The 15,231-nt window shown below is 35.6% G+C and overlaps 1 protein-coding gene across 50 annotated transcripts in view; it reads left to right on the plus strand.

The window, feature by feature from the left end:
• Window positions 1-15,231, plus strand: part of neo1a (neogenin 1a) — a 335,667-nt gene that overhangs the window by 191,156 nt on the left and 129,280 nt on the right. For all 50 annotated transcript variants that reach the window (NM_173218.2, NM_001328497.1, XM_021477387.3 and 47 more), the window contains exons 3-4: window positions 1,313-1,588; window positions 8,423-8,573. In NM_173218.2, coding sequence (NP_775325.2) covers window positions 1,313-1,588; window positions 8,423-8,573 — 427 coding nt within the window. The remainder of the gene's footprint in view (window positions 1-1,312; window positions 1,589-8,422; window positions 8,574-15,231) is intronic.

A 15,231-nucleotide genomic window follows, 5' to 3' on the forward strand; every position in this document is an offset into this window, starting at 1 on the left:
GCACAAAGGCAGAACATTTCATAGGTAATATTAAGTTTTTTTCTGTTTTTGTATGTTCTGAACTTTTGTGCTAATCGGGTAACGTTATTGATGATAACAGTCACTTACTGCATTCACCATACGGCAAAGCAGCTCCAACTCGCATTAAACACTCGGCTTATGCTAGTTTTGTTGAATAAAATCAGCAAACAATGCAAAAGAAATATGACAACGAGATGCTGCGCTGCCAGAAACTTGTATTATTGTCGGCTAACGTTAGTGAAAGAGTCGTTCGGGGGATTCATTCACAAACGAATCGCTCCCTCCGTCAGTATGAGAAGTGAAAGCAGAGGAGGTGTGTTTCAGAACACGGATTACATTAAATTTAATAGTACATTTCTGTACACACAAACACAAGCTTTTTGTCAGGAATGCCCGTGCGGTCACTGATCCATCAATGTAAAAAAGTGATGTAAAATTATAATTTTCGTAATTGGAAAAAAATTACTAACATCCAGGAAAACTCCCGATCATAGATATATGTGTATATGTGTATATCTCTGGCTTTGGATGGCCACAGTCCTCCACTATACCTTGGTCCTGCATTCATTTCAAAGGAGCGCTACCCTGTAGCAAGATGGCGACGCTATTGACGCATTCCGTCCAATAGACAACAATAGGCCAGGCGACATCTAATGTATATATCTATGCCTGTTTACCATTTTTGCCGTTCCCATGGTAAGCTGAATAAACAAGCCTACGTACGGCGCATGATTGCCCTGGTTGAAAAGTCGTGCACTGCAGCGCGCAATGACAAAAATTAGATTGATTAAATCAAAAAGGTGTTCAAATTACATACTATCAAGAAATAATAAAGATCGCACCACAAACACATTAAAACGCGAGTAACGAGGTCGATATAAAAATGTAAGACGTAGAAAGTACTGATATTTGTGTAAAAATGTAAGGAGTAAAAGTAAAAAGTAGTCTAAATAATATATAGTGGATTAAAGTACTGATACTAGAAACATCTACTTAAGTACAGTTACAAAGTACTTCCCATCTCTGGTGTCGCCCTATATATCTGTTATCTGCTTCCAAATATAAATAGTTGTTGGATATTGCTATGAATCAAAATGACTATATCAGTGCATTCCTATTGTGTAATTTGCTTTGAATGAGACATGATGGTGATGCTGTTAAAGAATTCAAACATGAAGAAATTATCAAAATACAAGCTCTTGCACAAAAAGTGGAACAATTAAATTTCAGTGCAGTCTTGAATGTCATCATGAATTTATAGTCATTCTTTTTCTTAATTGTCTGTTTTCAGGTATAGCGCGGTTCCTCAGTCAGCCTGAGATGGCGTCGGTGCGGGTGGGCGACAGTCAAGTGTTGAGCTGTGAAGTCAACCCAGACCTGGTGTCCTTCATCCGCTGGGAACAGAATAAAGAGGCGGTGGAGCTGGACCACAGAGTCTTCAGTCTGCCCAGTGGAGCTCTGGTTATCAGTAACGCCACAGAGACAGACGCGGGTCTGTACCGCTGTGTCATCGACAACGCTGGACCCACCAAGACCAGTGAAGAAGCACAGTTGCACATACTGACAGGTAATTATTGCTAGGTTGTGATATATTGGTGATGTATAAATATCGGCTGATATATTAGTGTGATAAACAAAATTAGGCTTGATATCTTTTTAGTAAATGAGAAAACAGAGGGCGTGGCGTGTTTTTTTTTTTTTTTTACTGCAAGCTTGGATGTAGTAAAGTAGGCATTTCATTCAAAAAGGTCAGGAAATTGGTATCCGGAGAGTTATTACAACCTAACAGACACAACCTCCTCACCATTTCTGTTTGTTGTCAAAACTGAAAGTTTTAGGGGCGTGGTTAAGTATGTTAGCCACGCCCAATGCCTCAGACAGACATAATCTGGGCGTTTTTGAGGGAGTTCTTAAGCGCCTGTGATTGACCACGCACTCAACAGAAAGGGCTTTGATTGGCTCTAACGGTCAGTAAAGTTAAACGGCCGTGACACTCTCAGCTGATTCATTAAGATGATGCGGTGGAGAACACTCGCTCGAAAATGTTACCTCATGAACACACCAGCAGGTCAAAGGGGCCACAGAGAGTGAGAGAGAGAGAGTCTACAGCAGAGCTATTCAATTGGCAGGCCACGGGCCAAACTCGGCCCCTGAGGCAATTTGTTCTGGTCCTCCAAATAGTGATCAAGACAGCAAAAATAAATTTAGTTAAGCTAAAAAACAGCCGCTATAGTAGGGCTGGGCGATTTAGCAAAAAAAAAAAAATCTAGGTTTTTTATAAAGTTTGACCGATTCACGATTTCGATTTCGGTTTATTTTATTTTTTTTTATTGTTACTAGTCTTCTCAAAACATTACAACAACATGACTGAAGTAACATTCTCTTTATAAGTAACTTGAAAAACCATCTGGTTAAGGAACATTGTATTTTTAATGGCCATGTCATACAAAAATCGGTCAAGGTGTAAATAAATGTAAAACAAATTCACGAGTTAAATAGCGTTGCTGAAGATTTGAATAAGAAATATTTGTGTAAATATTGCAGTTGCAGGAATACAGAGGTATTTTTGCTAGTTTTGCTGAGCCTAGGAAAGATTGGCTGTCAGCTCGGCTTTGACTTTGTCTTCTGATTGAATGACAGGTTGAAATGCTGCTGCCTTTTTCTTAAAAAGATACAGTGGAAAAAAAGGACTGAACATGGAAACTGTAAAGTCTAATTTAACCCAATGTGTGAAGTTGTGGATGTATAGCAGGAGCAAATACAAGCACCAGATGTGTGTCTAATATAAAATAATACATTGAATCTATTTTTATTTTTCCCCCTTTTAAATACCGATCATTTGATGCGCTTTGCTCCACTCTCTGTTATGCTGGCTGATCTGTCTGGTTTTCAACTAGGTCCGCTAAATGACGTCATGGGGCGGGTACTTTCATTTTTACTGCTACAGTCCCTCACCTCTGCTCGTGTTCAAACCAAAAGATCGGCGCGGTTTTTCACATGGCAGGCTTTTACGTCCTTCATACATGTTGAGATCGAGTTTATCGACTTGATGAGGGAATGTCTTGACAATCCACAGAGACGTGCAACAAGTAAAATCCTACATGACTTAACAGTCAGTCAAGCAGGTCGCACACCAGAAGCGCCGCGACACCGCGCGGACATGACAGTTTAAACTTTCACACACCAAACGCGCACATTGACATGATATTTAACATGAAACTAATCAGATGGCGCTCTGTGGTGCGGCTGAAATATGAACTGCTTCGTGAATCGTGGATGGGCGGCGCCGGTGTGTGTATAGAAACCTGTTTAGAATTCTATAATCCATGGCGTGGTGCTGTGCGGCGCGTCGCCGAGAGGCGCTTCTGGTGTGCTTCCTGCTTCATACAGAGAGTGAACCCAAGCGCTTTGGCGCCATTATAATGTATTAAATATATATATTTTTAAAAATCACGATTTCTCGATTTCATTCAAAATTAAATCGTCTTAAAACGTAAATTCGAATTAATCGAAAAAATCGGAAAAATCGCCCAGCCCTACGCTATAGTTATGAAGTGACGTGCGTCTGTTTAATACAGCACAAGCTGAAGTTAAAGGCTGCGCAGAGCGTGAGTCACCTGACATTAAGCCAGTGGCGCGGGCAGCCAGAAACATTTGGATATGTTTGTGGAAAAGGTCTTTTGTACAATGCACTGATATCGTTATTATGGATGCAACGATTAGCCGACTTCACTAATAACCGTGCTCTAATTCATTGCGGTTAAATAACCGTAAAGACTTCCCAGCACTGAGTTTCTTTTGCATGAAACAAAACTGCTGCAACTAAACAAAGTTATGCTAACTGTGTGCCAGTTTAAAATTCAGAGATTATACCAAGGCTAATATGCATGCACATTGGATTAACTATAACAGAAGGCCGTTCGCATATTCTGTCTTTACCGCGCACAAGTTCGTTATTTCCAATGTAGACGTGCGCATTTTGGGAGTGGTGTGGTGATGACTGACGCACTCGCACCCTCCAGGTGCACACAGTAGAAATTATCTCATGCTGTAGTGGTGAGAGTTGTGCGTGGCTTTTAGTGCAATGTAAACAAAAGATACGTTATTATCATAAATTATTATTATTCATATAGAAGAATTATTGAAAATTATTAAAATGATTATGTAGGTTATGAACGCAGATGACAACAACTGTTCATTTAAAATAATAGCTAATACATAGCTAAAATTAGCATTAGACTAATACGATTTTTTTTATTTATTCTTGTTTTTATTTATTTATTTATTGTTCTTTCATTTATTTTCATTGTAAAATTATCACTCATGTTTAAATCAAAAACTTTTCAATTTATTTTTAAGTCCAAATAGAAAAATGGACTAGTGTTTGTTTTTTTTATTAATATTTTGTGCTGTATTTGCTTACTGAGCAGCAATAAACAACACTCAAATATAAGCAGTTTTCTTGTGATTTTCTAAACTAGTAGTGTGGTGAATTTATTAAATGCATAATAATCGTGATAACCGTGAAACCATGTTTTTTTTTCACGCTGTAATCGTACAACCAAAATCTATAATTATTGCATCCCTAATTGTTACGCAGTTTAAAACATAACATCTGAATGTGCCTGAATGTAGAAGAAGCCTACTTAAGCATTGCACTGCTTTTGTTGTGCTTTGAAATACATTTGATTATGTTCGTAAAAAAGCCACATTGTACAGTGCACTGATATTATGTAATTTCAAAAAACAACATATTAACATTTTAATGTAGAAAAATGCAACATGGGTGTCTTAAGGAGCAAAAATCCAACATATGGGCTCTTATATGCTGTTTTGTCATCACTTATATTGCAAGTCATATCTCTCCGGCCCCTCATGTGGGATGCTTTTCATGAACTGGCTCCCATGACAAACTAATTAAATAGCCCTGCTTTACAGCTTTCATTTTGTTCCTAACTGGGTTCACAAGTAGCCTAGCTATTTCACAAGCAGTGAATTGTGCACAGTTATCTGCTTTTTAAGTAGTTGGAGCATTTTAATTACTCGTGGTCTCCTCCCTCGCTAAAGTACGCTACCACCATATAAGGCATACGTGATAAATGACATCAGTACAATATAACCGGTTATGATTATTACTAAACCAATATCAATCATTTTTTCACCCCTTATATGTACAGTTAAAGTCAGAATTATTAGCCCAACTTTGATTTATTTATTTTTATTTTTTAAATATTTCCCAAATGAAGGAAATTTTCACAGTTTGTCAGATATTTTTTCTTCTGGAGTTTTTAATTTTTTAAAAGCCATTTTAAGGATAATATTATTAGCCCCTTTAAGCTATATATTTTGTTGATAGTCTACAGAACAAATCATCATTATACAATGACTTGCCTAATTACCTTAACCTGCCTAGTTAACCTAATTAACCTTGTTAAGCCACTTTAAGCTGTATTGAAGTGTCTTGAAAAATATCTAGTCATTAAAAATGAGTTATGAGAAATTAGCTATTAAAACTATTATGTTTAGAAATGTGTTGAAAAAAAAAATCTGTCCCTTTAACAGAAAATGGGGAAAAAATAAACAGGGGGGCTTATAATTCAGGGGGCTAATATATTGTCAAATATATTATCATAAATCATTTATTTTGGTTGCAGTTACTCACATTTAATCTTTTCCCAGCACTAATTTATACTTATAAATATCATAAAATCTTAAAATAATGGTTTGTAATAACCAAAAAAAAAGAAACTTTTAATTTTAGCTTTTTTGTAATTACCAATATACTACTGCATGGCCTGTAAAAGACCAATTGTACAGTATACTGTGTCTTTATTTAAAAAAAAATAAATTCAAATGTTTTAAATTAATTATTTATTTGTTCAAAAAGAACAAAAACTGAGAATAAAAGGAGACATTGATAGCTGATACTGAAATAGGGACAACTGCATGAAAAAGAGAGAGAGAGAGAGAGAGAGAGAGAGAGAGAGAGAGAGAGAGATTTAAAGCTATGTGTGGCGTTATCAAAGAGAACAATGTGATTTATGCTGAAGTTAAGGGGGAATGAACTCCTTTGAGGCAGATATTCAGCATGCAGATTTATTTTTCCAGGCTCATAGATATTAGATAACATAAATCAGGCCCAAAGCAGCGTCACCTGCTGAGGTTATCACACTAAACCTGGAGCACAAGCCAATATGTAAAGGAGCAAATAAAACACCTCTTCTTCCTTCTCGCTGAGATAAATAAACAATGAGTATTAAAGCCTAAAGGGTTGAATGTAGTCTGTAGATTGTAAACATTCAAATGCATTCTATGAATAATGTATCAGAGATGCAACGATGTGACAAATTCACAGCATGATTATAGTGACTAAATTTATCATAGTTTTCAGTATTATCACAGCTTTGTTTAAATGACCCAAACATGTTGAAAAATGTCTCACACTTATGCAATCCACCAAGTTTTTTTTTTAAAAATCAGATAAAATTTAAATTAAAAAAAAGAATTAGCAGTTTTTTGCAATTTTTGTGGCAAACATTAACAAATGTCTGTGCTTTTTGGATTTGTTTACTTATACTATTATTTCACGTACCCTTGACTTTATAGGTACATCTGTTTTTCTGATTAAAGATATTGTTTGTTAAACCTGTACCAGTTCTTAATAATTATGGGTAAAATAAGCAAGGTTTAAATGATTTACATTGTCAAAATGTTTTTAAACATTTAAATATACTTAAAAAAAAGCTAAATGAAAAAAAAAAACTATTTAAAAAATTTTATGAACCATAAATTTCACAAATTGTTTTCACTTAATGTTGGTTATGCCTGTGAATGGACACAGTTAGTTTGCGTAAAATCAAATTTACAATGTTTATTTTGCTTGCGAACAAATCTAGCAAAGAACAATTCCAGAAACTACATAAAAAAAACTAGAAAAGGAAGAAATCTCTTTGAATTTTGCAGAAATATACACAGCAACCTCTGGTGGATTTACAAGAAATGGCATGCATTAGAAAACGTGGGCAATTAGGTATTTTTTGTCAAAAAATTGCATATGTGACCTCTAGTGAATTTGAGAAAATAAAAGAAGGACAGTGCCAGAAACCAGGTAAAAAATAATAATAAATAAAATAAAAGCAATGAAAAAAAACATGGTAAAAGCACACTTATTTAGTTTGCTTCTGAAAACATTATAGGTTGGGTTAGAGAAGGGGTGGGTGGGTCAGTTGATAGCAAGCTAATGTATTTTGCACAACAAGGCCATCTTCTCACAGACTCGTGCGAGAAGGGTGTGTAAATGAGATGAGCAAACGTGATATTTGAGATTCACAGAAATGTACACAGCGTCCTTTGGTGGGTTTACGATAAATGGCACATATGTAAAAACATGGCTATTTAACGTATTTAAGATTTTCAAAAATGTAGTTGTCAAAAATGTAGCTGGCCTCTAGTGCAGTGGTCCTCAACCTTTTCTTCTCCACGCACCGGTCAACGCTTGACAATTTTACTGCGGACCGGGGGGAGGGGGTAGCTAGGTGACCATCAACCGTTCTCAGAAGAAGACAAGCTGACAAAACATTGCTGGTACTGCACTGCACTGCAAAACACTGCAGTGTTTGGGTGTTCTGTGTTTGTCTGAGATTATTAGTCTTACCGAAATGTGTATATTCCATATAAGTGGAAGCTGAATGGTCAGGTCTTGTCATGTGACCTGCGGTGCGTTTACTGGATTCATTCAACTTAGTGCGTCTGGTCTGGAAGGCGGGAAGAGCGTCACGCCGTATCATGCCGCTTGGAAATAACGAACTTGTGCAAACTCTAGAAAAAACACAATATGCGTGAGATCTCCATCTGTTGATCTTCTACACAGCCGTAGAGGATTCATCTGGTTCATTGACAACTGGGTTGCAGATCCATTCCTCGGCTGTTCATGGGTCCATCACTGGGTCTTTTCACCTTGTTTCTTACTCATTTTGCTTGCTCGTGGGTTAAATTTGGGCCCTCCAAGATGTAAGCGAGAGAATACTGTCATTTTTCAAAATAAATGACTTTTCCAAATAAAAGATCGTTCAGACTCAGATAATAAATAAAACGGAAATAATTAATGATTTCTTGTGCGGTACCAATTGATCCATGGACCAGTATCGATCTGCGGCCCGGTGGTTGAGGACCACTGCTGGATTTGTGAAAAATAAAACTGCAATTCTTATCCCTGTGCATCTATTTTGTGGTTCCCAAATATGTAGCCCTGGGCACATATCTTCAGTAAGCCTGGGTTGAACAATACACTGCTGACACAGATCAAGCAAACTGAACGTCTTTGAGAGTGTCAGAAATGATTTACGTTTGTGATATTGTGTTTTGTAAGCACTGACTGCATTCATTTCTCGATTTTGTGCAGAAACGGGTGAGGAAAGGACGCTGGAGTTTCTCCAGGAGCCTCAACATGTGTCTAAACTGGTCGGCGAAAGTGTCCTGCTCCCCTGTGTGGTGACGGGATATCCCACTCCTGAAATCACATGGATGTACAAAGACCAGCTCATTGAGGACAGGTAGGCAATAACGTCTTTTTTTCTTCTTCTTTATCTTCAGGCAGCGTTTTAGTCTTCGCAGATCTCCCGAGTGGATGGAGACACTGTTATTAATAGCTGCCGAGCTCTGAATCAGACAGTGATTTCCACTAACAGGTCATTGATTCCTCGGCGTGACGAACATGAGCTTTGAGTCCCGCTGTGGCAGCAGTGTCCACTTTTAGAGATCACTCTCTGTGTATGTCTGCTGTTGGGCTGGCACACTGCCCCGTCCCAGCTGCCCGAGGAAATAATTAGAGTGACGGCGCCCGCCTGAGAGGTGTAAATGCCAGTCAAGACTGCTGGTGTCTCGAACACACACAATCTCTCTCACACCTCTCCTGGAGAAACACTGGCAGGCTGTTCACAGATTAGACCTGGGAAGCCACTTTTTCATGCTCGATTCTCATTAGCTGTTCGCTGTCCAGAGGGCATGTGTGACCCACAGATTGACATCAGCTGATGTTCTCAACACTGAATACTGAACATATTGTAACTGCAGTTACCAGCAGGGTTTACACATAAGGGAATTCTAAATCTATTTATATATATATATATATATATATATATATATATATATATATATATATATATATATATATATATATATATATATATATATATATATATATATATACATATATATATATATATATGTATATATATATATATATATATATACGTATATATATATATATGTATATATATACGTATATATATATATATGTATATATATATGTATATATATATATATATATATATATATATATATATGTATATATATATATATATATATATATATATATATATATGTATATATATATATATATATATATATATATATATATATATATATATATATATATATATATATATATATATATATATATACATATATATATAATATCATTGTTGTACAGTGCATCCGAAAAGAATTCATAGTTATTCACTTTTTCCACATTTTTCCACATCACAGCCTAATTCCAAAATGGATTGAATTCATTTATTTCCTCAAAATTCTACACACAATACCCTATGACAGTGTGAAAAAATATATATTTTGAAATTGTTGCAAATTTATTTAAAATAAAAAAAACTGATAAACCACATGTACATAAGTATTCACAGCCTTTGCTCAATACTTTGTTGATGCACCTTTGGCAGCAATTACAGCCTCAAGTCCTGATGCCACAAGCTTGGCATCCCTGTCTTTGGGAATTTTTGCCCATTCCTCTTTGCAGTACCTCTCAAGCTCTACCAGGTTGGATGGGAAGTGACTGTGTACAGCCATCTTCAGCTCTCTCCAGAGATGCTTAATAGGGTTTAGGCCTGGGTTCTGGCTGGGCCACTCAAGGTCATTCACAGAGTAGTTGTGAAGCCACTCCATCGATATTTTGGCGGTGTGCTTTGCGTCATGGAAGATGAACCGTTGCCCGAGTCTTAGGTCAAGAGTACTCTGAAGCAGGCTTTCATTCAGGATGTCTCCGTACATGGCTGCATTCATCGAACCCTATATCCTGATTAGTCTTTCAGTTCCTGCTGCTGAAAAACATTGAAAAATATCTTGTAAAATATTATTTACTGTAATCCTGGCAAAGGTAAAATAAATCAGTTATTAGGAATGAGTTATATATAATTAATATATATTTATATATATATATATATATATATATATATATATATATATATATATATATATATATATATATATATATATATATATATATATATATATATATAAACAGTGCTCATTTATTACACCATCTATCATAAAAAAATATATAAATATATTAGGAATCTTTACTGTAAAACTGTAGTCCAATGTCATTTATTAGACAAATTACTTTGACACTTTCAACTTTCCTCAGTTAGAATTTCATCATTTGAATAATAAAAAAACACAATAATAATAATGATGATAATAATAATAATAAATTTAATAATAATGTAATGCTTCACAATGTTACCTGCCTTTCTTGTAAAAAAAGTCTACTTGAAAAATCATTGATAACAAAATAAGCCTAATTAATATTCAACTAAGCTTTAACATGGGCTTGTTTTGGTGTCTTACATCTTTTGATTGGTCATCAAAAGCAAGAATATGCTAAAAGTTACATGTAAAATGTTTTTCCCTATTTAACAAAAGTACAGCAGGTCAATAGTGAAAGATGAAATTCACTTATATAGGATTTCTTGCACAGCAGGATGTTGAATGTTTAAAAAGTAATTGTTTGCATTTGACAACTGATTTGCTCAATTGATTTTGTCTTGAACCACAAGAGTGCCACTTGCTGTGAAGCTGAAACCAAGGATTTCTCTTGCTTTTTAAAGGCCCCATGATTTCTTTTTGAATTGTGCAATATTTGTTAGTCAAAAATTTATTGGTCAGAAGATTTGATGAGGAACTAAATTATGAGGCAATGTCAAAAGATTGTTGACTTCTTTAGACTGACGTGGCAAACTGCAAGCTTTATTATTTTATTTCATTAAGTCTAACAAACTGATACTAACATGTAACATCTAAAAAACAAATTAATTTAATTTCACGGGACCTTATTGCCTTCAAAAAGATGGGTTATTTTTACAAGTAATGATACCTTGAGGAATGTCATAACGTAAGCATTATGTCTAGGGTTGTCAAAAGTATAGAGTACGGAACCAATCAGTACTAATATTTTAAAAACATCAATTTTACGCTAATATAAAATGGCTTTGAAACACTTCAGTGTCCATGTACCCGTGTCTGCACCAATGGCTTTTCCCAGCCAATCAGTCATTTTTGTTGAGCACGTGAACACAATGGCCAGTCAGTTGTGTTTAGGAACGCGCTCAAAAGCGCTCAAATGTTTGTGAAAAAAGGGACATTTTTTAACATTTCAGTACCGATTGGTACTGAACTCGATACAATCTTAAGTACGTCTTATGTGGTTCAAACAAACTGTGGCAGAGTACACTCAGATAATGATTTATGCTGCTTGTTCAAACTACTTATTTCAAATGAGCTGAAGCGACACATCTCTTAAGATGTTTTTTGGGACCCCTTAATTGTTTTATGTTTAATCCAGTTAAATTTGATGAGTTAACTTAATCGATTTGTGTTAGGACGACATGAATGAATTGTGTGGAATCCTGTATTTTTTTACAGTGTAACCATGTTTTTAGGAAATACTTGTCACAACATTGTTTTTTTCCCCCCAAATGATTCATCATACTAGTTTAGCCATGAGTTTTCCTTGTTGTTTTGGGAAAAACACCCCAGAATGAGTTTCATGCCAAAGTTACGTAGTTAGTGTTTTGCTGAAATCCCTAACCCTTGCTATGAGCGATTATGATAGAATAGCTTGCCTTTGTAAACACCACTAATAATCACCTAATGGTAGGTTTGTCATAGCAATAATAACCCCATTCATTGGCTTAAATGCAAGTATCCCCAGAGTTGCCATCTTCACAATGGGGTTTCATTAATCAGTGGAGCTGCTTGTGAAACAATGGTTGAGGTAATTTCAAATCTGAATGCGCTCCGAAACAGATGACTGATAAAGATGTTTTGTTGTTGACAATTAAAAAGTGCCTCTGAGATTACGGGGTTTGGACTGTCAGTCAGTAATTTGGAATGGTTAATCTAAGAGCTATTGGGAATGTTGGTAAGAAGGTTTGTATTATCAGATAGTGATACAATGAGGGATTCGAGAACCTTCGTACCATACAGTTGAAGTCAGAATCCTGTATATTTTTTCTCCCAATTTCTATAGATTTGTTCTGTAGACAGTTGAGAAAAAATATTGCTTAGGGGGGCTAATAATATTGACCTAAAAATGGTTTAAAATAATAATAAAAAACTACTTTTATTCTAGATAAAATAAAACAAATAAGACTTTCTCCAGAAGAAAAATTATTATAGGTAATACTGTGAAAAATTTCTTGCACTGTTAACTGTCATTTGCTCTTCAATCACTGTCTGGCTCAGCTGCCAAATCCGACCTCCGTAGACTACAGCGCAGTGTTGGGCTATAGTGTCGCTACAAGTAGTTAACTACATTTCTCAGTAGCGTGGCGGTAGCGTCGCTACTTTCAAAATCAAATAGCTTTTCAGTAGCGGAGCTATTTTATTAGTCAAGTAGCGCAGTAGTGTCCACAAAGCTACAGTTACCAATTGCGGATGAATAAGTGACGGCACCGACATTCACTGAGCTGTGAGGCCGGTGTCCAGCCGAAGAAAGTAAATTCATATGATAGGGAGAAGGATGATTTCCTCTTCTTCCTGTTTTATGGTGTTAGACAACAAAGTTTTTGGTGCGTTACTGCCACCTCAGGTGAAACTTGCTTGATGGAAAGATGACTGAGGGAGAGGAGTTATTTCTGAAGCAGGATTCCTTGTGACCATACCTCGAGAAGTACATGTTAAGATGCAATAACTTAATTTCTGATGCTGTGCTCAAAAAATATAAATACTTTATTATATATAACACTATAATGCTTATTACAATATATATATATATATATATATATATATATATATATATATATATATATATATATATATATATATATATATATTATCAAAAATGTTTCCCTTTACTATAAATTACTATAGTATTTTAAATGTGTAACACCTGGTTTTACTGGATTTTTTGTTTTTGTTTTAGCTGTTATGTACTATAATGTGTTTCTGTTTGGAACAGCATATTATTTACAGTAATTAACTGAACTAAACTATTATGCCTCATATGGTTCATTGACAGTTTTATTAATCACTAAGATATGATTGACTTGGATTTAAGTTGCTTCGATTTAAAAATGAAAATTGTAAAATAGTTTAGATATAGCTAAGCTACTTTTGCCATGTAGCTTTTAGCTTAGCTTGCTATATTTCCCAGGGGGTAGCTTTAGTGTAGTTAAGTTACATTTTAAGTAGAGTAGCTAATAGCTTAGCTCACTACATTTGTCAAGTAGCTTGCCCAACACTGCTACAGCGAATAGTCCGGACTGCTGAACGTATCACTGGCACTACCTTTCCTACACTTCAAGAACTGTACTCTTCCAGAGTAAAAGGGCTCGCAAAATCACTCTGGATGCCTCGCACCCAGCACACTACCTGTTCGAACTGTTACCGTCTGGTCGGCGCTTCAGAGCACCAAGCACAAAAACAGCCAGACACAGGAAAAGTTTCTACCCTCAGGCTCTCTACCTCATGAACAGTTAAATATCCCCCAACTGTGCTATAAACGTGCAATACTTTCTCATACGCACTTGTACAAAGCACCTTATATCAATATAGAATGCGAGACTTTCTCCATTTGCATTTGTACACAACACCTTATAACCTGTAGATTTAAAACAAATCTGTAAATACACTACAATTCAGATCCACACACATCCAGATTTTCTCTGTTTAATGTTTATCATCTTTTTTTTCATATTTATTTTTCGTTGTCACTTGTCACTTTAATTCAATTCAATTCAATTCAGCTTTATTTGTATAGCGCTTTTACAATGTAGATTGTGTCAAAGCAGCTTCACATAAATGGTCATAGTAACTGGAACAGTGTGGTTCAGGTTTTAGTGTTTAAGTTCAGTTCAGTTTAGCTCAGTTCAGTGTGATTTAATCATTACTGAGAGTTCAAACACTGAAGAGCCAATTCATCAATGCGTAGCTCTACCAATCCTGAACCATGCAAGGCAGTGTACTTTATGTACACTGGAAGCTTCTGTAGCCAAAACAAATTCTTTGAGTGTGTGAAGCACACTTGGCAATAAAACTGTTTCTGATTCTGATTCATTTGGGAAATATTTGAAAAAGAAAGAAAATTTCACAGAAGGGCTGATCATTTTGACTGTAACAGTATCTGAATTTACGAAAGGAGGCTCTGTGCATAACTGCTTCACCGCTTCAGAAAGTGGCTGTGCTGTGGGGATTAACCGCGGTAAACGGACGAGTCAGGGAGGCAGAACAAGAGCGAGCAGACAGATGAAAGAGCACAGAGAAAGTGACTGTTGATTGCCTCATATTGGGGTCTGTATGGAGTGTGACTTCAATCCCCCCAAACCTTAAGACACAATTTAAATATCACACAAAGCGTGTTCCCGCTTCCTTTGATCGTGCTGTGAAATATGCGTCTCCGGATATTTCTATACACACAGAAACACTGAGTTCATATTGTGTGAATGTTTTCTTTGTTTAGACACTGTATTTAAATACACTCCAATTACAGTAATGTAATACATAGAGCCCAAAAAGCACCCGTTAAGGGAAAGTTCATACCAAAATCAAAATTCTGTTATCAGTTATTCACCATCTCTGTTTATTCTGTAAAACTCAAAATATGTTTTTAAGGATGTTGGTAATTGGTAGTTGTTCACCTACAGTTGAAGTCAGAATTATTAGCCTCATTTATTTTTTTCCCCCAATTTCTGTTTTATTTCAATTTCATTTCTAATAACTGATTTAATTTATCTTTGCCATGATGACAGTAAATAATATTTGACTAGATATTTTTCAAGACACTTCTATACTGCTTAAAGTGATATTTAAAGGCTTAACCAGGTTAATTAGGTTAACTAGGCAGGTTAGGGTAATTAGGCCAGTTATTGTTTACCGGTGGTTTGTTCTGCAGACTATCAAAAAAATATATAGATTAAA

The sequence above is a fragment of the Danio rerio genome, chromosome 7 (assembly GCF_049306965.1).
Source record: "Danio rerio strain Tuebingen ecotype United States chromosome 7, GRCz12tu, whole genome shotgun sequence".
NCBI classification, from domain to species: Eukaryota; Metazoa; Chordata; class Actinopteri; order Cypriniformes; family Danionidae; genus Danio; species Danio rerio.